Genomic DNA, 26068 nt, shown 5'->3' on the forward strand with positions numbered 1-26068 from the left:
GGCCTCTGCACGCTCTTCTCACCCGAGGAATCAAAACGCTGCTGCTCAGACAAGCCTTCACTCAGCAGCCAGGAGAAGAACCACTGCAAAAGAGGCAGATCGTACACACAACCACAGAATATCCTGAGCTGGATGGGACCCACAGGGATCACCCAGTCCAACTCCTGGCAGCTAAAACAGCCCTTGTGCTTCGCAGAGGGGCAGCGCAGGGGGAGCCCCAGTTTAGGAACTGGAGGTGTCCCTGTCTCTAAAGCACACATGGGACGCCACCTCCTCCACAGAGTGTCAGCAGCGTGGGCACAGGACAAGGCTGCCAAGCGGGCTCAGGAAGTGTCGGCGCTCGGTGCAGGCTGAACGCTCAGGTTACGGGAAGTACCGGGAATTAAGTCAGGACTTTCACTCCTCCTCTGTTTAGCCTTGTCACATCCGAACTCCAAAGCACTTAGAAAGCAAACACAACCTGAAGTATCTTACACACAATGAGGGAATCATTTTATTAGATTATGGAAGACAGCAGCATTACAGTACAAAAAGTTACAAGAGTAGCAGAAAAAAAGTGTTTTTGGTTTAAATACTCAGGATTATACTGGGGAACATGAGAAGGATAGTACCCTTTTCTAAACTAACTCCTAACCAGGTTATCAAAATAAGTTTTGAATATTTAGCACAAGTAAAAAAGTTACAACAAACATCATTATAAAATGCTTTAATAAATAGTTTCTTTTCTGAAAGTTTTCTTTTTTTAAGAACATGTCAAAAAAATGTACTAATACAGATGATCCTGCAAAGCAAATCCGGCATTCCTGTATAAAATAACTGGTTTCAAAACATTCATGTTTACATTGTTCATGGGCCAGAGTTTACACTCTCAGACGTCCGTTCCTCTCAATGGCAGGGTAACTAGGTGTATGTAGTGTTATGCTTCTTCAGTAATTAAAAAAAACACAACTTATAGTTTGCCCAGTTAACAGCAATAATAGAAGCCTTAAAAAAAAAAAGCATAAGCCTTCCATAACATATAACCATTTCTAATGAGATACTCCCAATCCTCTGAGCTTGCCAGCCTTTTTTCCTTTAGAGCGAAAGATGAATAAAGCACAACAGAAACAAGATTGAGGAAAATATTGTTCCCTTCATTAGGCCTGTATTTAAACGCAAAAAAAAAAAGTAATACCACATGTAATTAACATATTCACAAAAGAAAAAACAATGCCTCGCTATGTTGGTACTGTACAGTAGATGCACCCGTTAGTGTTCTTGAGATGGGCTGAACATGGGGATAAACAAACATTTCTGGATCTATTTACACGTAGAGTGGTTATGTTCCTATGTAAATACAAATGACCAACAGATTCCTAACATTGATTGTATTAACATCATTTTCTAATCTGGACATTATACCAAAAAAAGTCTTATAAACTGCCATAGAACCTCCTTTTCTGCAACATAAATTAAAAGGAATGACATGTAAAAAAAAAAAGACCAAAATATTTAACTTATTAAATCAAATATACAGAGTGATTCATTTAATATGTACATATTTACAAAAAAGCACTTTCACTATTAGAAAATAAACTGTGTCAGTTGGGGAACCTAGAGTTCTCACAATTTTACTATATTGATATGGCAGTCTTTGACAGTTGCTATAGAAAAAGTTTAATCTCAAGGCACTTGTCACATGCTTCAATACTGCAATTCTAAAGTAATTAAACAGAAATAAAAAGGCCACTTTTAAACCACAGTTGAAAGATCTCTATAATTATTTTTTTTGTTCCTATTACAAAGTGTGTAAGGCAAATTTGGAAAAAATCTTACAGAAGCTACTAACGTAACAAGTGCAGTGAGCTGCCATTAATAGAGATTCAAAGTCAAGAAAGCAGTTTAAAGTTCACACAATTTCCTCAACCAGGAGGTTTTAAAGCCACCATTAAATTAGAGCAAGTAATAAAAAGAAATACATTCTGTAAACAGTGTACAGTCTTTTGTAATAAACTTTACACATATTGAAAATACAACCTCTCCTCTGCCACACAGCGAGTGTATTATAAGTAAACTTTACAAAAATAGCAACTATCAAAGATTACTCATTTTTTTTTCATCTGACAGTCATTGAATAATTTATACAAGGCTAAAGAAACAAAATAAATTTTATTTATTATTTTTATTTATTTTTTTTTACGCAAAATAAAGAAACTATGAACATTTGACTCCAGATATTTTTAGTCCTTGATGCAAAGTGGAGATGTCAATTTTTCCCCTCCCCAGTAAGCGCAGGCGCAGTCTGCCTACGTCCCAAATACAGGTTAGACTCTACTGCCTTCAAAGTTTGATGCATTCACATTTTTTACAGATCTGTTGTCCATTTTGCCTATTTGATGGGATTTCTTTACTGGACTGCTCTCTGATGTGTCAGATACCTTTGTCGGCAAAGGCTTTGTGAGTTTGTGAGAGAGGAATTTGTCCATTTCCTCATCTCTTTCCTCCTCTTCATCCTCCTCTTCCTCCTCCTCTTCCTCATACTCTACGTACTCCTCTACTGCATCACAAGTTCTTTTTTGAGGAGATATGAAGTTTTTGCATTCATAACGAATGTCTTTGTTACTATAAGATCTGTCTATAGGATTTCTGATGGGATTTAAAGGCGCCCACTGGTTATTGGCACCCTCTTCTCTGGGAGGACGGCTTCTCTCTCTCTCTTTTCTTCTCTTCCGAGTCCACCACACGCAGATGATTATACAAGTCAGCCACACAATGCTAAATACCGCACAAAGAATTGGAACCAAATAATCTAGAGGGCAAACGAAAAGAAATAAAGTCTTGAGTTAACAGGACAAGATACATAGCACTGGACATCTGCAAGAGAAGCATCCATTCTTAGCTACAGGTTACTCATTGAAAGATATTTTTGGGAGAAAGGAAGTAAGATGTCTTTACAGCACAATCATAACCGCCTAAATGCACCAGTCCATCTGGAAGTGCTCTTTACTAGTTTAAAGTTAAGAGTTTCCTGTGATTAATGATGAGTGAGGAACGCTCCATTTGAGATGTTTTTTCCCCTCCAAAAGACAAACTGGTTATATAAGTAGCATCTTTCTCAAGCACCTACATGGAAGTTGGCCCAGAAAACCTCAGTAATGACTCCTAAGAGCCTATCCCAGCAGGAGGTAGGCTATAGAGTACTGTGCCTGTAAGTTGCTCTAGAAGTACTGACACTTGCATCACAAATATGTCCTGCATTTACCATCAGTCCTTTAACATCAAATCTACAGACATTTATGTATCAACGATCTCCAGAAACATTCAGGTTAGAGCTATGTAATCAAATTGATCATGCACTCTCTAGGATGTTCCATTTTTCCTTCAGAATGAAACATCAAAATATTGTCACTAGAGACAAGAGTCTTCATTACTCAATGAACAAACAAAAGTTGAGTTTCTCCGCATTCTCAATCCAAAACTCACTCTGATGTTCTCCCAGCCACAGAGACCTAGATTATTTCTCTAGGAAAACACTCCTGGAAATGTGTGTCTGTTTGGACTTCCCTCCCCCCCCCCTTCCTCAGGGGCTTTACAGTTAGGACAGGATAACAACTTTTTCTATTCTTCTTAATAAGTAAAAATCCACATGTGGTAAGAGGCTACGAGACACAAGGTGCTTTGGTTTTTTGCAGAGAGCATGGGATCATTCAACAGTTCTGCAGGCAAATGCTGTCAACTCATCACTCTAATGTCTGATCCAAACAAATTCCCTCAGCAGTTTCAAGACATCTGCTTACAGAATAACCTGCAAAAGACTGTACAAAACCAACCAGTGTTTCAACACCACAGTTGTTCACTCTAACGTTCAAGTGTCTTCTGAGTATATTCCTATGTGGAATGTGACACATCCTCAAACACTTCCTTTTGGTACAGGGGGGTGAGTAAACTGCCAACATGGTTGGCCTCAAGGGATCTAAAAATTGTATTTTAACATTCTGGGGAAGTATTGTACTTGAAGGAGTAACTGCTATTCTATCCTTATTTTTCGTAAGCAATTTAACAGTAATCCATGAATGGAGGAAATACTTCAAGGAAAAATAAGCTCTTCATAACAGCTTCTCCAATATTAGAATACAAAGCTTGCATTCTTACTGCTATCACATCTGTTATTTTGTCACAGTACCATGGATCCAAGTTTACTTAACAGGTTCTTATACAAAATTGCATGCATACAGATTCCAAATTCAGACTACTTTTTCTTTAAGACAGAGAAAAATCAATGGAAGTGTCAAAATGATCATCTCCACCTAGACACTTGAGCATCCCATAGAAATGAGATTCTCAGCACACACGTAGGCTTGACACCACATTTTGTGATAGGTTTCCACCTACCTTACCCAATATTAAGGGGTAACAATAAACCAAACCAAATCAAACAACATGAGTGTCCGGGTTACAGTTTACTTCAGAACAACTCCACTTAAAGAACTAGGGGCCAATATAGCATCCATACTAAAATGTGGAGTCTGGAAATCATTCTGCAAGAGAATCAGAGTTCATCCACTAATTTTGGAGAACCTTTCAATCTTATTGGAGGTGGGAGGCAAAGTAATCCACATCCTTTTTTCCCAAGCATTTAACATGCAATCAGGAAAACAGAGGCTGAAGTACGTCAGAATCTCAGCTCGATTCTTTATCATCTACAAAACTGCTGTTCAAGACAAGAACAAAGAGGGTACACTCCTTCAGGAGAGCTAAGGAAATAATACATTTGCCAAGACTTTAACAGATGAAAGGCATTTCCTAGAAGGGAAATGCAAGGAAAGTGGAACCAGGCAATCTACTAATTGTTTGGACTATGGGTGGAAGATCTTCCAAAAGATTATGTTGGGGAGGTCTAGGAAAAAGTTGGGAGAGTCTCCTACCATTGTAAGATTTTTCACTCTGGGGCTTAGTTGAACTTGAGCCTACCAGCAGTCTTCCACAAGACCGTCTCCTGCCTCCCCCAGGCAGGAACACAGGCATGCAAAATCTTCAACCGCTTATTTTGGCAGAGCTCTGGGAGAGCCAATATTCAGAGATAAAGGTCTCCAATCTGGCTATATCCTCCATAAGAGGAATGAACATTACATTTTAAGCCAGCTGTGCACTAGTCAGAAACACATGATGAAGAGGGCAGCAAAGTTTTACATTATCATGGCAAAGTATTGGAAAAAACTATACATCTTTAATTCTGGAAATAAATAATACATAAGCACTTCAGAAGATATTGGTACCACACTGTCTTCCCCCTCCCCATATTTTTAATTCCTCACAGCCTCAGTGCTGCAACATCAAGGGCTGACCTTGGCCTAAGGTTAATGGAGGAGACTTGAAAAGGACTGGAACCACACACAAGAGAAACTCCTGATCTTGTGAAAGGTATGCTTAGACTGGGGAACTGCAGTGGAAGTTAGATCCAAAACCACAGCAAGAGTATCTGGGGATATCACATTAGGGATGAAGTTAAGTTTAAACTAGCACACAAGCACAAAAATCTTGATTTTTGTGCCACTTTCTCTTCATTTAGTAATACCAATTAAAGACACAACCTGATCTATCATTTTCCCCAACATGTAAAGAAAGACAAGAGAAGACTGACAGCAGGGGAACAGAAAACGCTTACACACATACAGGAGGTATGCACTGGGAGACTTACCTGATGATGAATTCCCAACAACGATGGTCTCTACTTTGACTTCAGTTACTGCCAACATAACAGTGCTGTTCTGTCGCTTAGTGATGGCATTCACTATTGTATTAGCAGCATTCTGTATGAGGCTATTATCTTGTTCATCTCGGTGCGGGACAAAGGACTAAAGGGAGTGAAGGGGAAAAACAAGAAGTTATTGCAATCACCTAACCATGGAAATGTACTACAGCTAGACCTTAATTGAGTTCACTAGGTTGAATTTGCCTGACAGTAGCTACAAACAGTACTCTAGAAGTTTACCATAGCAATAGCACGGCTGGCTCTGCCCAAACTGCAGATGTAGTGTCAGACTTGGTGGGTAACATGCCTACTTGCTAATCTAGCATACCTCAAAGGAAAGGCAGTGACTTCCACATTACTTAAACTGATGAGCTAAACTTAGTCATAGTTTGGAGCAGTTCAAGATGTGGATTATCTAGATAGAAGTCTGGACTAATAACAGTCTGCTCTATTTATACCATACACTTTGCTCCTTGCATCACAGCTCAGCATGTTCTTTACAGTACTAGAGGAGACAGACAGTACAGCTTCTGCTTGGATAAACATTTACTATGAAAATTAACCCTGTCTTGAAATCAAAGCTAGACACTGGCATCAAGTGATTGAGCTCTAAGTGCCACTAAAGCAAGTCTTGAGCTCATTAGGGCAACAGTTACTTTCATCTACTCATCTTGCCCCTTCTTCCACTTCTCACTTAGTACCTTGTGCTTAACGAACATCTGATTGAAGCAGCCATACTCTGAATGCACAGCAGAAACCTCTTCACAAGATACAATCCAGCCACCTGCAACCATATCTCCTTACTGAGAAGGTCAATAGCCCAAGATTTCTGACAGAACAAGTAGGCACCTGTTCTCTAATTTGGGCTGAATTACTCTAAAGACTAATTTATCAGAAGGTTGTAGTAGCCTTCTGTCATTAATGAGACCTGCAATTTCAGCTATCTTGCACTACAGGAAATTGTGAGATCACAAAACTGCTTTGCAGTCAAGACTAAGCCACAGATTGCACCACCTGCATTCAAGTGGAACAAGCTTAAATGACCTCTTCCCCAGCAAAAACTAATAAGAAAACATTTTTGTATATATATTAATACCAGTCTCATACTTACAATAGCAACTTCTACTGCATTCTCTGTAGAGTAAGACAGATCACATAATATTATCAGAGTCCTGTCCCTAGAAACAGTCCTAGTAGCTGGTAAATACCGGATTTCAGAACAGATATTTTCTGTTGTAGTGCCCTGTTAGAAGCAAGGGAGATGGTATGTTCTTAGCTGAAGTGAAAAATGGCACGTAAAAATAAACACCTTGAGTTCTTGCAGTTACTAAAACCCAATGAAGGCAGTAACCACAGCAGCAAGAAAGGGTAGAAAAGTGAAGAACAGGGTTTTGGAATAGAGGGTGAAAAACTGAGCTTGCATGACTATCCTAGTACAGCCTGAGCCCATCTTGAAATGTAAATAGTTCAAGACTAAAGAAAGAAAATAAAATATTCTGTACAAACCCTGATTTTGCCTCACCCTTTAGACAAAGCACAATTCATAGCAACAGAGGAGTCCAGTAATGGATTTTGCAAGTTTATAATAGCAAGAGGTCATACTAGAAACCTTAATCTTCCATGCTGTGACATAGAATAGATCTCTACATATATTACCACACTTCATTATGAATTCTATTCTCACCTGGGGGACTTTGTCTCCGTTAAAAATTAAAGTAATTCTAGCACAGTCATTGTCCAAGTACCCAGAATTAGGCAGACACTTGATATTGATAGGCAGAGGTTCAGAGGCACTGCATTCTCCCCAGTCCGTGCATGGTGGCTGAAAGCATTTCATGTACTTCTCCTGGCATTCTTGACCCATGGGACACTGGTTATTTGAACTATCCCAGTATTTGTGTAACAGACAAGGTTTTTTTCCACACCACACCTAGAAATTAAAAAGAACAAAGTACTGTTACAGGTAATTGCTCAAATCAAAATAAGGAATTCATGTAAGATCATCATCATCTACTGCTGACTGCAAAATATCCGCATTTTGATACTGCTGTAGTCTAGTAGCAGATGGAGCTGCTCTTCCACAAAATGAGGACATTTTGTATGGACAGAAGAGTAAAAAACTGGACAAAAATAACCCGAGAAACCACTGACTGGGCATATCTCCTTAGAAGTTTATGGATTTGTCCCATATAACTGAACTATACAGAAGTTTAAGCATTTATTTTAATCTAGTCATCCAGGCTTTTATAATCTAGAAAGAGAAATATCTCCACAAAGATTAATTTCTTCAATATTTATGCTGAGACCCTTGCCAGAAAATGTTGCATATGTTAAGAGCTGATGTACACTGGTGATAAGCACTGCCACTTCAACCACACTCCCAAAATAAAACAGTATGCTGGTACCCACAAATTACTGAGGTGCAGTGAGTTTCCAAGCACAGCTCCTTTCCAGGAGTTGGACTTCAAGGATCCTTGTGGGTCCCTTCCAACTCAGGATATTCTGTGATTACATGTAACCTTTAAGATTCTACATAATACTCTACAGCTATTACTGCAGAAACTTACAGATTCTTAAAGCACAACTGTCTTTGTTGTGAAAGTGAATTTGTTATGCAGAAAAGAACCAAATACCACACACGGATAACTTGCATTTACAGCACCCACCATTTGAGATTCTAGTTACCTTCACATACTGTTATCTTCTGACGACATCTCAAACTTACAATCACAACACCATAAAGGGTCTAAAATAGCATTTCTAAATTACTAAGTACAAGATTTAGTTACTTCTTTGCCTTTAATGTGCACTTAGTTAAAAATAATAATAAAAAAAAAGATGCTGGATAGATAAAACCTGGAGGTTTTTTAACTGGTGCTCCCAGTGAAAGATGGGAGACTGCCATGTTAGGCAATGTTCTAAGTGCTATTAGTGCTCAGCTGGAGACACCCACTTAGCCCTACAACTTGTCGGCAGCACCAACCTTCCTTCTCTCTCTCTCCAGCTGTGATATAAAGTTGCACAGGTACCACAAATCCACTGAGAAATGCTATCTCAGGAGGGCAGAAAGGCTTGGAGCACATATACTAACAATCTGCATTTAGGTTAGTTTTACTTTTTTTAAATCACAACCACCAGGATATAGTCCCTAATAAATAAAGGTTGAAATCTGTCGATTCATAAAGCCACTAAAGGACAATACAAAAAGGCAATTAATACCTACTGAAAAAACTTCTTCCAACATATCCTTCACCTTGGAACTAATGTTACACAAAATTAAGAGCTCTAAAATTGTGTTTGGAAAGTTTTAGCACAGTAATTTATTTATCCTTTCAAGGATCATTATTCCAGGCTCTAGAGAGCCTGTTCTAGCAGGTAGAGAGCAGGACAGTACTTATGATTATAAAGACAATCCATAAGTACTTTTACAGGAAGTCACTTTTTTTTTAAACAAAGGAAATTTAGGAAAGACAAATACAAACTTGTGCATGAAGAACAGTAAATTTCAGCCAGAAGAATTTAAAAAAATAGCTCAAAATGCCTACCTTGGTGCAGTCAATACGGCCATCCAAACAGTGGCAGCTGTTGCACTCTTGTTCCCACCGGCTCCCATGGGGAAAAGTCATTCCTTTAAGCCAGCAAGGCTTTCCAATTCCAATCACTAAGGAAAAAAAAAAACAAAAAACCCACACTCAGACATTTCACCTCTTCAAAGTTAAAACTATACAAATTTAAATAAAAAAAAAACTAGCTACTGTTCCTTACACATCAGACTACTGTATACAAATTCTATACTGGCTACATTGTGCCCTACTTATTTTTAGGTAAAGGATGATAGCAGATATAGAAATACCTTCTTGGCATCTTGGACCAATTCTTCCAGGGGGACAAGTGCATCGGTATCCATTTATCTCATCTATACAGGTGGCACCATATCCACAAGGGGAAGACTGGCATTCATCAATATCTAGATAGAAAATAGGTAAAACTCAGTGACAAAGACACAGAACATTGTAATTAATAATTTACTGAGACGTAATTTGACAATACCTCCTTTTCTAAACGCAAAGGACAGTTTCTCCTCAGAATTCATCTCCTAATTAAACATTTCTATCATTTCAGCAGTAACCTGTAACAGATTTCTCATAATTGCACCCTAATTGAAGTTCTGGTAATTAAAACAGCAGTCATATGCTGACTCATCTCACAGAGCAGAGGTGTTGGAGAGCTGAAGGTGCTAATGCCTTCCCCACATTCAGCTATAGAACAAGTCCCACATCCTGTTCTGGCGCTAAACTCAGACATTTAGGCTTCCTAGAAAAGCACATGCTTTCATGAAGTTATCACAGTGCAAGAGCTGAACAATTAATTTGCTCAACAATGCTCAAAAAAGTGACTTAGTGCAACACAAGTCACCATGAGGCAGAAGAACAACAGTTTGGTTTGTAACACATTTGATGAACATCAATAACCTTGAAATAAGTGAGCAGATTTATTTAGTGCATACATACTTAGCACAAAAGCCTCTTAAAAAACCCCCACCTTCCAAGATTCAGAGGCTTAGTTGTAGAAATCTATGGAAAAAGGCAGGGAAGCATAGTGCATTCAGATGCATGGCAAGGTGTCATTTGTTATCCTGGGGAAGTGACCAATACTAATTTATGCAACAGTCTACAAAAGCAACAGAGTCCAAATTCAGAAGCTACAGGCACCAACTGCTTCATTTTCAACCTTAACCTTTCTCTTCCAAAGCATCTTTTGAAAGGTTTCCATCCATTGAATACAAATGGCATTTATATTCAATCCCAACCCCTCAGAAAAACTGTTCAAACACCAGTTCTTGTCCAACACACAGTATCAGCTCATTTTCTGTCTTTAATGGACTGAACTTTGAAAGTGAACACAATAAATGGCAGTAGTGAGACTGCTACACATGTAGGCAATAGAAAATAATCAAATGGATATGGAAGGGCTTTTGGTTCTATTGTAGCTTCCTTCAAAAGTGCAGTAAGATGAAGTTTTATGCAAATACACAAGTATCTAAACGTCAATGGGGTTTAACTACTCCTTCCTCCTCTCTTCCAGCTATGTAGGTTTAAGATTCTCCAGTCTCTGTATGCTGAAAAAAGTGACTTAACTCTGTTTCTGTATCAGCCATAAAAGGCATTTTTGTCAGAGCTACTCCTTCTGTCTATACCAGTCTAAACAAGTAAAAAATGTCTGCAGTTCCATTAAAGCACAGTATTTGTATTTGTGATGTCCTACCCTTAAGGGGAAGGGAGCACCCAAGCAGAATTCGATATCCCTTTCTGGGTGTCTGGACCTAGATACAGGATGACCTGCCATCCCTGGTTCTGTATCCAGAGATCACTAAGCTGATGCTTCTACAAGTGCTGCAGCTGCCCTCCAACTAGAGGTGGTGGTTTATTTTCTATAAGCCAGAAGGAGGATGAAGTCTTAACTTGAAGGCACATCACCATACTGATGGAGTGGAAGGACCAAGCCCAAAAGCCTCGAGGCTACAGAAGACTCAAAGTCTGATCTTCCAAAGTAGAAATAAAGTAAAAATAAGGTATCTATCCATGCAAGTCAAAATGGTAAAATTCCATCAGACAACCCCCCCAGAACAACCCCCAAACTCAACCAAACAATAAAACCCCACCACCAGATTCTTCCACAACACTTCAACACAGTTTTAGGTCTGTTGCTTTCCCTTCTTTTCAGCCTCTATCCTTAGAATAATTGCAGTGCAACAGGTTTGTTTTCTAGCTTTGAAAGACCTTTATCATACTTTTGTTATTCATGTGCCAGCATTGCACTCCTGATGTTTTTGTTTTCATTTGTGAAGTCTCGGGGGATTTTGGTTTCTTATGTTAAGTGGAACACCTGCCGATACACATCATCTTTACCAACAAGTTGTTTGTCAAAAGAAATATTTAAAACTTAAGCTTCTATGAAACCAGCACCCCAGAACCTTCAGAATTGTCCAGTGAAACCCAGAAACCAAATCTTTCAGTGTAATTTAAGCCAAGTCATTTCAGCTCCATTTAATGATATTAATAAAGGCATCTAACTTGGCAATATTCACGAGGTATCAGTACCTGGCTTAACAGGTGGATTCTGCTTCATTATTTGGAATTCAGCTAACCCGACACAGAAAGGGTCACCAGGAGTTTGTGCATTGGAATGGTACAACCATTCAGGCCTTTACCCACACAGGTACTTACTAATTCTGCAGTCAGGACCAGCAAACCCAGGTGCACATTCACATCGAAACCAATTCACCCCATCAACACAGATGCCTCCATTGTAACTGTAAAAATAATAAACCTGTCATTACACCAAGCATTCTCAGGGTAGACTCACTAGTCTACAGACGAGTCTTAGGCAGCGTGTTCAAATGCAAATTTCCATTGTCCTTATTCTCTTTTTTTCCCTCACTATTCAACAATGCAGAATTAAAAGGTCCCTATTAATTCATAATACAAGTCTACTAAAAAAGCCATCTGCATTATTTCATTGGTCTCCAGTTAAAAAACTTTGTTAATTAAAGCATTTGCTGCTGTTTAAGGGGACAATTTATTGCTATCAACAGAGAAAGTATAGTGCTACACAAACAATATTGCTTAGTAAGTCACCTGTTAAAACAGCAACATCTTACAAATGCATGAGGAAGTATATCCACAGAACTCAAGGAGATGGAACAGCAATTTCAAGTGAACATAAAGAAAGCCCAAACTTTTGCAAGTTTGTTTCTTTTTTTAATACATGAAACACAGATTATGGCATCAGAATAGACAGAGAAAGATAAGGCAGATTGTTTGCTTCATCCACACAATGTTTTTCACCTTCAGCCATAAATATCAACCTCTATATTCAAAATAATCCCATTATATCTTCCAAAAATTTAATTTTGTTTTTAAAACACGTTTAGACATAGTAATTAATCTAACAGGACATTTAAATTTATTTATTGCAAATGAACAGGTTTCAATTTTTCTTTTTTATTCTGCTCATTTGCAAAGGCTTCAAATGTTATCAAGTCTGATTCACTTCATATCACTGTAATTTACTATTCAGCTCTAGCATGAAGACCACACTAAAATACTTTTATCTGTTCACACAGAATCGACTCAGGATTGTTTTGTGGTCTTTGTTGCTGTCAAGGAATAGATATGGCAAGGCAAAAAAAATGGCTTTAAGATATTTTAGAGAGGCTGGCTTCAATTATTTTAGAGTAGAATTAGTTCTAATCTGAAATGGAAATCCATATTACTGTGCTCACTTTTGTTTTCACAATAGGTACAGAACTGGAGTTCACATACTTACCATGGATGAGGGTTGCAGTCATTGGTGTCTACAAAAAAGAACAATACAGATTAGTTTAACTAGTGGCACAATTTGTTTTCTAATACATAATACTACAGTTTAGAAAACAACATATCTGACAAGGAAAGTAAAGAAAAATAACACAGAATTGAATGTTTTCTTCCACACTTGTAAAGAAAGTTCAATTATCATATCACCAGTAGACTTAGAGTAAAAACAGTTGAAATGTAGATTTTCCCTCCTCCAGTGTTATGCCTTGGGGGGGGAAACAAACCAAAAGTTGCAGGCTTTACTCCACCTAACCAATTCATTGTATTGGTATGTCAAAGTAGTTAACTGCTATCCTCAGAGAAAATGGCTTATACGCTACTGCTTGCCTTTCCGTATCGTTTTCATTATTAAAATTAGTAGTTCTGTGAGGATTTTTCTGCTCTGCACATGTTTCCAAAAGCTATATTTTTACGGAAGGCTGAGAGTCTTATTTTGGCAGAGACTAGATACAAAAAGAAGCATGACAAACTCTTCATTCATTACTCGAGCATCGTCTTCTTTACCTACCTCCCACTCTGAATGATTCAGATATTTTGGCACACGAACCCTATAAACTTGCTTTGTTTCAGTTAACAGCTCTCTGCCAGACACTCCCAATATCCCAGGGGAATGCAGGGGAAGAAAGGAGAAAAGCCTTACTCTGTGTGCATGTACGTCCTTCCCATCCTTCTTTGCAGATGCATGAAAAGGAATCTCCACTGCCAACACATGTTCCACCATTCATGCAAGGGTTTAGAATACAGCTGCTGTTTTTAGCTTTGAAAACAGAAAAGGTCTCTATTTAGCACAGGAAGCAAAGAGTATGTATCATCTGGGTATGTCAATATCACAATCCTAAACAATATTTAAATCAACAGTTCAAGACTCACAAGGTCAAAAGGCTCCAAAAATAGTCACATTGCATGATAATCTCTCACCTACCTTCACCATCCTCCCAATTCAATTGTTTAACTGAACCATAAAATTTTATTTAAGAAGAATTACTTATTTTCTTCCCCATCTGTGTAAGCATTCTTCATATACTGCTAAATTATTGCTTTGGCAGCAAGTTATCCAGATCATGAGGTGTTCTTCATGATAAAGTACTAGTATTTAAAGTTCAGATTTTGATAAAAAGCTGCAAATATATCTAAAAAGTAGAAAAACTGTACTGAATGATCTTCATTCAGCTTCCTGGTCCTAATGGAAGTTTCATTTTCAGAAAGATGCACCACAGATACTACACTGAATTTCCAAAAAAACAAGAGTAGTTCCCTACAGCAGGCAGTAACCCTGCAAATCCCCCAGGAAGAAGCACTTCATTCCATTCTTCCTGAGTATGCCTGCTCAGACACCCCTCGATCACAAACTTATTCACATTATGAGTCTGCAAGCCAAGTGGGGAACTAAGTTCCCAGGAAAACCCTTACACAGGGCCTCTAAAGACTAATAGACAAATTAAGACAAGTCCAAGTGTTCTAAAACTGCTTAAGAGAAGCTATTGAAGAGACCATAGATGCAGTCGGAGAAGAACAGCTTCCTAAAAATCAGTATCATGTCAGGTGAGTAGAAAGAGTTACTTTAAACTTCAGTCACCACCCAACTGTAACAGCTCTGAACTAGCCAGTAAAGTGTGCCTATTTACTAAACAATTTATTTATTATTTAAACACTGCTCTACTTCTGGGTTCACCTGTAGATAATTTAGAAAGCTTACCAGTGTTGCAAGTGCTTCCTATCCATTCTGGAGGGCATGAGCAGCGGAATGTATCTCCATCATCATAGCACGTTCCACCATTGCTGCAAGTGTTTGCATCACATTGGTATTCACCTATACATCACAACAAAGCCACTTTAATTTCCATTTCTCTTGATGAATTTAAAGAAGATGTACTTTTTAATCACCAAAGTACTTTAAAAGAGACTTAATACTTAAATACAACAATACCAGAAATACATAGTTCCATTTGTTGTATTACAGTAAACAACCCAAAGAATGGAACCTAAGGACATCTCTTACAAAACTGTTTCACCACACGAAGGAATACATTTTTTAAGTGTTCCATTTTGTGACTGGGAAAATGGAAGAGGTAATGAAAACGTGCCTATTTTTTCACTGCAATTGTTTCATTTTAAATTTCAGGAACTCTAGTCCCTTGAGAAGAAAGAAAACAAATCTTTGGGTAATCTAAAGATCAAAGCAAAGAACACTTACGTGAATGACAAGTTTTGCCTTTCCAGTCATTCTTACACTCACAATGGAAGTCATTTACCAAATCAATGCATCGGCCACCGTTGTGACATGGGTTAGGAGAACAGTCATTGAAATCTAGAAAAACAGTTATTCAACTTAAGTGATCTAGCCCAGCCAAGGCCATGAGAAAATACAAAATACTTCTCTATAAAGAAAATAAATTCTGTACTATTTAGGAAGACGACGGTCCTAATTATTACAAGGTTATCTTTATATAAGCAAGGAAAAAATTCTGATATAATACAGAACAATATGAATTATGAAAGATTTTCTGACAGCTTAGAAGGACCATTCAGTATGGCTTCTAAGTAGAGCACCAAAGTAACTTCATTTTTACAAGCAGCTGTATTCTGAACTTCAGAAAAAGCTTTCTAGTAGGGACCACAGTGTCCTGAAAAGGAACCCCAACACAGGACATCCACATGAGGCAGTTAAGGCCCCCTTCTTCTGCTTTATGTTTCAAAACACAGAGTTAAAGCCATTAGGTGGCTTAACCATATATACACATGTATGTGTATGTATACACACATTAAACATACACACACAAACATAAATTTTAGAGAAAATTCTTTTCACTTGAGACAAACGTTTTAATAGGTGGAACATAATTATTCCAGAACAAACTTCAGTTAGACCACACAAAAGGCTCTTTCGACAGCAATAGCTGCCAAAAGCTTCTCAGTCTCTATTTCACATCTGAATTCATGCATGTCCTGTAATAAGCCCCAGCAGGTCCTTGCCATCGTGTTTTAGAAGGAGCTTCATTCAGAGCAGAAAAAGAAACAACTAGAGTTTCCTCTGAGGTGACTTAACCATGAACTGGCCTAGTACACTTCTTGGACAACGTTTTTGCCTATTCCCAGGAGAAAAAGTTCTCTCCTCCTATACCAAAGAATCAGATTCTGCTCCTCTTAAAGGAACTGACACTTTTAGAGCAGCTACCCAGAATATCTTCCTGAAAACACTTCTGCAAACAAGACTGTAATTACAGAACAGAGAAACTACCCCATTATTAACTACATTACCACCTCTAACTGTTACAACAAAGCTGTAATATTTGACCCTGCAACACTTAGCAGTACTCACTTGTGTCACACAATTCTCCTTCCCAGCCACTTGAACAGAAACATCTAAATGAATCAACTTCATCGATGCATGTCCCACCATTCTTGCAAGGTTTCCCAAGACAATCATTGATATCTACAACAAAAAAGTCAATTATTGCATGAGGCTCTTCTCCCCTACTTAGAGGAGCAATGCTCTAGACTTGTGCCTCATTCATACATGCAAAAGAAAGGCTCAAACACCTCTTCTCAAGCCTGGTAAGGTTCCTAGCTGTATTGCCCCTCCTGTAGCAAGTCAAACCAGAGCATTAAGTTTACCTGGCAAAAATATCCAGGTGTTTAAAAAACACCTAGACCAGAATATACGTGCTACTAAGCTGTGCTGTCAATGTGTCAGTCCCTTCTTTATCACTCTCATGTTGGAGAAACCCATGGCTTCTATGACTGTACATAAAGGCAGTGGGCACTGACACATTCACATTAAAGTTGGACTAAAGCCAGTTCTCTTTCACAGAGGAAGTGTGAACCACTACAAAGACAACTGCTACCGGAAGAAACCGAATTTCAAACAGTACATACGAAACAATGCTCTGTGCAATTTTATTAAAATCCAAATGTTCTGTTTTATGTTGTAAAGCTTCTTAACAAAAACTAAAATTTTTAGAGAAAAATAATTTACAAACAACTCCTACTTACTTTCATGACAGTATGTTCCAGTAAAACCTCTGTCACAGGCACAGGTAAAGTTCCCTCCTGGCTGACTAATACACCGTCCATGAGGCCCACAAACATTAGATGAAATGAAACGGATTCCTTCTTGGGTAGCATTAGTGAAGACTTCTATTGTACAGCTGTCTATTACTAAGAATGAGAAGTGTATCATCAGAGTAATGATCTGCATCATCAGTTTTTAATTTTATAAATGTTATACAAAAATTAAAACTAAATCACAATTTTATGTCACCTATAAGTTACCATCTACCTCTATAAATAAGGAGCATTTCTTCTCACTGCCTCACTATTTTACAAAGTCCAAGCGAGTACAATAACATGTCCGCATTATTCTATTCCCAACAATACTACTTTTTTTACAATGTACCACCACTATATCACGACAGATTTCTGGACAACAGCAGGTACCTTTACAAGAATTGTTCTTGCAGTGGTCCTTGAGATGAGAGCAATTTTTTCCATCATAGTCATCAGGGCAGGCACAGTAATAATCTCCTCCCAGATCATAACATTTAGCCCCATTCTGGCAAGGGTTAGGTTCACAGAAATCAATATCCATCTGTAAGAGAGACCACAGTTAGCAGCAGCTGCTTCATTTCCCAGGAGCAGGCAGCATTATCTGCTTTGCCAAAGACACAGATGAAGCTAATGTACAAGGAACCTCAAGGTTTAAGAAGGTTTATGAATCATACATACTGCATTCCATCCTGCAAGACACAAACTTCAGCTTGCTTTAGTCCATCCTAACGCAAAGCATTTGTGCCACTGCTAAGAAGATACTCCTTTGCAGGAAGTTGAATCAGCATATTTGCAACAACTTAGCAAAGAGTTACTTCAGCCATTCAGAGACATCTTATTGTGACTATTGTGGATCACTTTAAGTCACTTCTCTGTCCTTCACATTCATGGACTAAGTGCTATAATGCAAGTTAAATACCAGTGCACTTGTCAGCTTTGTGTGTGCAAGAGACTTAAAATACACAGAACCTGAACAAAATCCCATCCTCTAGAGCAACTTCTCTTCCCATCTCAATTAACATACAGAATTTATTACAAAACCACACAGCTTGGAACGGACCTCTAGAGGTCAGCTACTCCCCACCTCCTGCTCAAAGTAGGTCTAGTTAGACCCAGCTGCTCAGGGCCTTATTCTACCAGATACTGTCACCATGCCAATTTACACACAGATACATGAGGTACATTTTGAACTCTTACCATCTGATTCAGAGAGCAAAATTTAAACCCAGCTTTCACAATATAACCTTTAACATAGACATTGCTGTGGCAAAACAATTCTGCTGCTTTCTGCTTCAGACTGACACACAGGATCAGTGATTTGTGATGCCCTAAATTGGTCTCGAAATCCACAAAGCAGCCTCAAAATGGATATTTTTACATCACAGTATCTTTCCTCCAAATTGTTATTCTTAAGGATTGCTTTTCTCCCCTCAAGTCAGTTTTTCCTTCTTCACATCTCTCTCGGGAGAAAGACAGCTTTCAACTTTACAGACATAAAATTAAGCCAAATAGTGGGGTTTGATCCCTATTTTTAGCAGTTCAGTAGTCAAATAGGAGAAAAATGCAAAACTAGCCAAAGCAGAAGGAACTCAAATGGTGTTAAGTATTTAATTCAGAGGAGCATACACAATTCCAGCAAGCCATTTCATGCTTTCATATGGAACATTCAAAGCAAACTATAAAAAAAAATAGCTAAGGGCTGAGAAAGATTCTCAGATCTCCTCTATCAGATGTCTCCATTTGTTTCCTTCCATTAGTGTAAATTTCCCCTTCCCAATGCAAGTTCAGTAGCTGGTACTTTAGCATCTGGAATCAATGGTAGATATTTCCTGCAACACACAAGGCAAGCAGCCAACTCCCCTCTATTATTCAAGCACATTTGCTAAAACTTTAATTACACAGTACTGTATGAATCAGCCCAGAGCAGGGCACTCGGGTTATGATCCTTATGCAGAAATGGTTCATGAGCTATTAGGTGCTGCACCAGTTTTATTAAACTGGTTGGTACCTGCAGCCCTTTTTAATTTTGAATAAAAGGAGGGCACTGCTTCTTTAACAATGCAAATAATAGAATAAAATTGCTTCAGCATTTAAGATAGATCACTCCAGCATCCTCCACAAAAAATTCTGGAGCAAATCCAACAAAACTCTAACCTAATGCCTCCAGTTGATGCTGTCTTGCTAAGCATAACACTCACATGGATTTGACTATCAGCAAAAGCCAGAAAGTGCATACTTAATGCAAAATAATTTTACATTGAGAAGTCTAACATACTCCCTAGAAAGAAGAATATCTTCATTATCATGAAGTACTTCAGGAATTATCATTAGGACTTCAATATTTTATATCTGAATCCTTAAGCACTAGAACTACATGTTCCTAAAATGATCTCAAACAAAGTTCTGAGAACCAGTACTTGTATATCTGCCTGCCTTGAATAATTATATTAATTATCTACATTATATGTAATATAGATAATTGATAAATAATTCATATACTTCTAGCAACAGCAGTAGAATTACTTCAGAGTTATCAAGATGAGAAGTTAAAGCATTCTAGTGTAACAAAAGGACAAAGGTCCTGACAATTGCAAAGGAAAATGTTTCAAGCTTAAGGAATACTTGCAGCCTTAAAACATGTAGACAGGCCAACACCTATATGCCACAACTCGTAGTTTATCAGGCTGCAAATTCAAGTGTTACAGCTACTATGACAGCACTGCACAACAAATTTGCTTATTCAGAGTATCAGGTAACAGCTACGACAGTCAGTAATGCTTCAGCCTTTGGTTACTCCCATTTAAACCCAGAGATATATTTCTTTCAAGAATTCAATCCATGAGAAGTATTGCAGTAATGTCTCCACTGCCCTCACCTCGCAAAAGACTCCCGAGAATCCCTGTGAACACAGGCAACTGAATCCATTCACCAGGTCTTTGCACCGGCCTCCATTTTGGCAGGGATTGCTCTCACACTCATTTGTTTCTATCTCACAGTTTTTTCCTGTGAAACCACGAGGGCACAAGCAGTGGTAACCATTCACTTCATCCTTCAGAGGCAGGAAGAAAAGAGGCAAAAGTAGAAGGATTTGTTTATTGATAAAACTTGCACACAAAAATTCAAGTTATTTCCATATTCTGGATTTTGGAACAGTGGTAGCACCACATAAAGTTATTTTGTGAAACGAGTGCAAGAGTCTGCAAGTGTAATATTACGCCTTTAATATTTAACCTCATTTAAACAACTTGTAAATCCAAACTACAGAATTCATAGCTAGGCAGTAAAAGATTAATTTTCAATATGGAATGTAATAAGCAAGAGTTACCTTACAAGTCCCTCCATGCTGACATTGTCCATGACAGTCATTAATATCTACAGATAAAATATGCAAAGTGTTAGAATTTATACTGGAAGACTAAGCCGTAAAGTATAGGTTTGGTACAAAAAGGGAGAACAAATGATTTTCAGAAAGGACTTTTCTATATGTTTCAACAGAAAGCAAGGATGCTTGATATCTTGAGAGATTCTCATTTTTAGAAATATCTAATAAAAACTTACATTCTATATTTCTGTTACAACATACTAAAAATGAGTCAAATATAAAAAAATTTTGTATCTAACATTTTAGCATAAAAATATTTTAAATTGAATCAGTACATGACATCATTCAGAAATAGGAATGAAGAGTGTATATATCTGAGCTTATTTTAATACCTATTAACTTTTAAAATAAATTTTCAAACAGTATTTTCAATTTTCATTGCTAAAAATTCAAAAAATCCTGACAACATATTTCTTCTTGTACAAGTATGTGCACAATTACTTATCAGAAAAATCTTTTTTAAGGAACAAAACATCCTACTGTCATCATACATACTAAAGAAATACTAACTGATATGACAATTTACTCCTGTCCATCCTGGAATGCAGTCACAGTAATATCCACCAATGAGATTTTTGCAAGAGTAAGCATTAACACAGGGTTTCCCCTCACACTCATTAGCATCTGTGAAAGAAGAGAAAATAAAGAATAGAATAAAGAACAAACCCAGAAACAGATTACCACAGCACCAAGCAAAGTGTTCATGCAGTCCAAGCATCAGCAGCTCATATTATACATTGGTAGGGCACTAAAACCATTTATATACCACAGGTTTTTAATGCACACTTGCCTATAGCAGCACATGCATGTTATCTTACTCTTCCCTTTCCCAAAACTCAAAAAGATAATATGTTAGTCAGGGCAAATCCTTTCTTGCCCCCATAAGCTTAAGTCACTCTTCTGCCACCATGAAGAACCATCACCAATGCTGCATTTTACAACAGAAAAGTTATGGGGCATTATAAGTAAGCTTAAGTTGGGGCTCAAATAGTTAGATTCACCTGAAACTTCTGGCTTTAAGACCTACTAAAGAGGAGTTAAAATAACAATAACAACACAACAGTTCCACGTTTTCATCAATAAACATCATGCCAGAAACACACACTGTTATTCACCACTTAGGAACAATCTCCAGTGGTCATCAAAACTTTGGAAGGCTTACCAAGCTGACAAGTTGCTCCAATCCACTGTTGTGGACATACGCACTCAAATGCATTAACACCATCAATGCAGGTCCCTCCTTGAGCACAGGGGTTAGAGGCACATTCATCAATATCTGTAAAGTCAAAGTGTGCCTTCCATTACATGGCTTACGGCTTGGCTTAACAGGGTTTGGTTTAAAGTTATTTTCAGATGAAGGGGGAGAACGTACAAACAAACAAGCTTAGGAACAAATCAACATTTCAAACCTAACTTTTACTTGGGCTTTTCTCACATCTAAGATGGGGAGAGGGGAATTCTGAAAATTTCTATTTGCAAACAGCAAGAAGATTCAGTTAATCTGCCAACAATTCACACATTCATTGAAAGTCACATTCCTAGATCATGACATAAGTTTAGCCAGTTTTGGTTTTGTGGTTGGTTGGGCCTTTTTTGGTTTTTTTTGGGAACTGTTGCCATTTAAAAATGGATAAGCCACCTGTATTCCAAATCACAGGAAAACCAGTTACAGAGATCCACAATATATTTCAACCACTTCCCTGTCTTCCAATCCAGACATTTAAGTATTTAAGTGCACAAATCTACTCTTCAACTATTTAAGAAAGGGGAGAACCCTTCATCCTCAGATTTATATTTCTTAAGATGAAACCATTCTGTATTTTCCTTTAGACTATTTAAGGAGTCAGGAATTGTCAAACAAGCTTTGCCAACAGGGCATTTCTTTGGGTATGGTCCAACTATGCTTTTGATAACCTTTAGATCCCAACTGCATCAAATCAGTGCTGCTGGCTGCATAGTACCACTCCTCTTTTCAGTCCACCAATGCTTAGTTGTTAAAAAGACAGGTAAAGTAAAAGACTACCACCAAATTCCATACCCACAGAGCATGATGTTACCAAGTTAGCTGCATCAGCCCTTCCATCCTAACAGGTTAGTCACCAGTAAATGCATACCCACCAATAGCACATGTTGGTCCACTCCACCCCGATGGGCAGTGACACTTGAAGCCTGACGAGATTTCGTGACAAATTCCACCATTAGCACAGGGATTAGATACACAAGCATGCTCCGCTGGGAAGAGAGAGAAAGACATTCTTGCTAAATACTCTTCCAGTACCCAAGGAAGGAGAACTTGTGGTTAAAAATTGCATTGATTAAAAGTGACCAAGAGCAAGGGCAGTGGAGTGGTGCCAGTACATGAGATTGGAGCCTCCCTCTCCCAGCTGCAGAGAGTTAACATTCCCAGCAGAAAACTAAAGCAGGATTTTGCTGAAGGTGCATCATCCTTCCTATCTAATAACTACAAAGCCTAAATACAGACAGGTCACTATTTCAATATCCCACAAACCAGAGAAGTTCCCCATTAACATTCTGCTTCCAGCCATACACTTCCACCTCCAGAGTGCTCCAGCACTTCTTTTAACTTCAGTGAGACAAAACAGATATGCTGTGTTCAGAGGTCTGAACAGTAGCAGTAGTTTAAGTATCAAAGTTCTGTTTAGCTTCATTCTAATACTGTTCCTTGGAAACAGCAAAGAACAGAGGTGCTGGCAATTCTGGGCAGTGCTGCTCGTTGACACTCCATGTAGGGTGTAACACTGGCAGAAGCTGCACTAAGCAAGAATCAGGTTGAGGAGGGAGAAGCTCTATGCCATCACTCTGGGTGTCTTCCCTTCTCGGTTGGAATCTTTCTTTCAGGGATGTTATCCATTTTGAAAACTGAATTTACATTGTCTATGACCCTTGGTACTAGTACCTAAAGCAGCTCATACACCAACCTACTGTTAATAATCACAATAGCTCTGAACAATTGCATGGCTCCTTTTTCACTGCCTCCTCACCTGAAGAGCCAAGATGCTTCCCCACAGCTTTCAGGGCAAGCTAAGACAAGATTTCATCCACTTTAGCCTAAACTTTGCATCATAATCTACCAGTAGAAGCAAAATTCAAGTTTTGATAGTATCTTTAATACAACAGCACTTTATGGAAGTTCAAAGATCTACATCCTGATTAACTCTGAAAACCTTCTGTAATACTTTAGTCAACTTAAGGCCAAGCAGTTAAGTGAGAGAAAAAAATGGATACTTTCCATCTGAACTTTTAACTATCAAGGAATAGCAAAATTCATTGTGAGAAGACTGGGAATATCACATTTTAAATAAAGGATTTAACAATCCCTCATGACAGAGAAACCCAACTGAATACTACATGTGAAAAACTTAAATCAAAAGCTCTAATTTTTCTTCAACATCAAATCTTTAATGTAAAATAGGAAAAAACTAGAAAACTGCATGCTTGTCCATTTACCTCCAAAGTGAGAATAATCATGAAAAGTCTGCAAATACCAAAATTGTCCCCAGAATATGAACATTTTGGTCTTTGTGTAACACACACAAACAAATAGAAAAAAGCAACATGTTATCTTTGTAGTGTGGTTGAGACAGGAAGCAGTTTTTCATGTTGGAAAGACACAGATCTGTTAGACTCAAGTCACAAAGCCATACTTCATCACAAATGTGGTTTAAATGCTTTCCTCCATTTTGGCAATGGGAACATGGAAAATGCTTTTTGTTCAGACTGCTCAAGGTGACTTTGTAAGAGGGTTTGAGCACATTTCCATAGTACTCAACATCTGCATTATTAATCCAAAAGTATTAGAAGTCCCATATTAAAAGATTTAAGTTTCAGTTGATTAAAAAGGATAGTCAACACATTCAGCCACCTAAAAATTGGGTCAAAACCCCACATCACGGTTAAAACTACAATGTCCATCACTGCCACCTTCCTTAGACCCCAGCTTGCATAAAATGCATGTTTGTCAGCAAGCCAGCAGACAAGAAAACGGGTAGTGGGGAAAAAGGTAACAGGGAAAGGTGCATATGTAACCTATTTCCATGAGACCACAGCCCAATTGCATGTGAGGATTAAGGAAGTGAAGAACTCTAAGGGAAGAAATATTCCCAGTCTTATCTAAATCCAAAGGAAACTGCTGCAGCATTTCTGTTGTCTTCAGTGATTTTTTTTTAAGAGCCAGCATAAGGCACTAGATAGGAGAGATAGAGCTGGCATATCCCCACTGAGCCTACAAGAATGCCTAAGGCAGTTTCAGATTTCCAAAGATAGATGCAATATCCACAAGTACCAATTTCGCAGTTCTTTCCAGAGTAGCCATCTGGGCAGGCACAGCGATATTCATCCGGCTCAGTGTTCATACAGGTTCCACCGTTCAGGCAGGGATGGTGATTTCCACAGTAATTCAGATCTGGACAGAGAAAAGTGTCAATGAACAGGGAACACAAATCTCACCATTTCAATCCCTGGTCAGGGACACAGATGCCTTTCTTGAACACCATTCACCCACATCATCCCCGTATTCCATGAGCTAGCCTGTCATCTGGTAACTATCCACAGAACAAGGAAGAATGAACAAGAGACAACTGCACGAGTTAGAAGAGTCAGGACCATTCAAGCCTTTTGTCTTAAACTTCTTATACTTATGATGCTTAGGCACCATCTGTCATAAAAGAATTAAGGCACAGAAACACTCAGGTAGTTGCACACTAGCAGAAAAAAAAGGGGTTAATTGAGTTATCAGTTAATCATGCAACTTAAACTTATTTTTCCTGTACATTAATGTTAAGTACCTTTGTTACAGAGCAGGCCACCCCAGTTGGTTTCACAATTACACTGCCATGGTTCATTACAGCTCCCATGAGCACAGCCTGGGTAGCGGACACACTCATCACAGAACTGTCCTTGCCAACCATAATGACACCTAAGATGTAAGTTCACATGTTAAAAGTTAGCAACATGATGCTTAATTATCAGCAGTACATGTATTTAGAACACTACACTTACCATTATCAAGAACAAGGTCAACTGCTCAATGTGCAACAGATAACAAAACTTTATTTATCCTGTTTAGAAGGGACATACTAGTCTTCTTGAACATCCTTACTGGAACTCACCCTGCTCAAATGTATTACATACTCTGGCAACAAACACCACCAAGCACCATGTGTTATGAGAACTGTACATGAATTAGCTGTTCTTTCACAAGAAGTCCCATCTTCACATAATCATCTCACACTAGGATAAAAATTGTGATTGATATAAAAAAAAAGTTGAAATTGCTTTTCAAAAGGAGGCTGCTGGCTTACTGCACTGAGCACCATAGTGTTTTTCTATGAAGAGATATTTCAAGATAATAGCTACTTTGCTCTAGAGTGCTACAGCCTTAAAGGACCAGGGCAGCCAGAGAGGCAGCAGTCTTGCCAATTTTCTCAAGGCCTAATTTCTCGAGAGAACCCTTCTTACAGATTTACTCTGTTATAGTCTCAGTGTTCTCTACTGACACTATGGAAAAAG

General features: G+C 38.3%; 1 protein-coding gene across 1 annotated transcript in view; it reads right to left on the reverse strand.

Moving 5' to 3' along the window:
• Positions 1-466: 466 nt before the first annotated feature.
• JAG2 (jagged canonical Notch ligand 2) overlaps positions 467-26068 on the reverse strand; it is a 70785-nt gene continuing 45183 nt past the window's right edge. Inside the window, exons 6-26 of the mRNA XM_027674136.1 lie at positions 25345-25475; positions 24843-24962; positions 22658-22771; positions 21702-21815; positions 21050-21163; positions 20483-20529; positions 20033-20206; positions 17548-17698; positions 17104-17268; positions 16430-16543; positions 15305-15418; positions 14807-14920; positions 13751-13867; positions 13061-13088; positions 11959-12044; positions 9585-9698; positions 9277-9392; positions 7416-7661; positions 6843-6974; positions 5678-5834; positions 467-2788 (exon numbers count right to left, since the gene is read on the reverse strand). Coding sequence (XP_027529937.1) covers positions 2304-2788; positions 5678-5834; positions 6843-6974; positions 7416-7661; positions 9277-9392; positions 9585-9698; positions 11959-12044; positions 13061-13088; positions 13751-13867; positions 14807-14920; positions 15305-15418; positions 16430-16543; positions 17104-17268; positions 17548-17698; positions 20033-20206; positions 20483-20529; positions 21050-21163; positions 21702-21815; positions 22658-22771; positions 24843-24962; positions 25345-25475 — 2953 coding nt within the window. The 3' untranslated portion in view covers positions 467-2303. The remainder of the gene's footprint in view (positions 2789-5677; positions 5835-6842; positions 6975-7415; positions 7662-9276; positions 9393-9584; positions 9699-11958; positions 12045-13060; positions 13089-13750; positions 13868-14806; positions 14921-15304; positions 15419-16429; positions 16544-17103; positions 17269-17547; positions 17699-20032; positions 20207-20482; positions 20530-21049; positions 21164-21701; positions 21816-22657; positions 22772-24842; positions 24963-25344; positions 25476-26068) is intronic.

The sequence above is a fragment of the Neopelma chrysocephalum genome, unplaced genomic scaffold, assembly GCF_003984885.1.
Source record: "Neopelma chrysocephalum unplaced genomic scaffold, ASM398488v2 Primary Assembly neopelma1_24, whole genome shotgun sequence".
Lineage (NCBI taxonomy): Eukaryota > Metazoa > Chordata > Aves > Passeriformes > Pipridae > Neopelma > Neopelma chrysocephalum.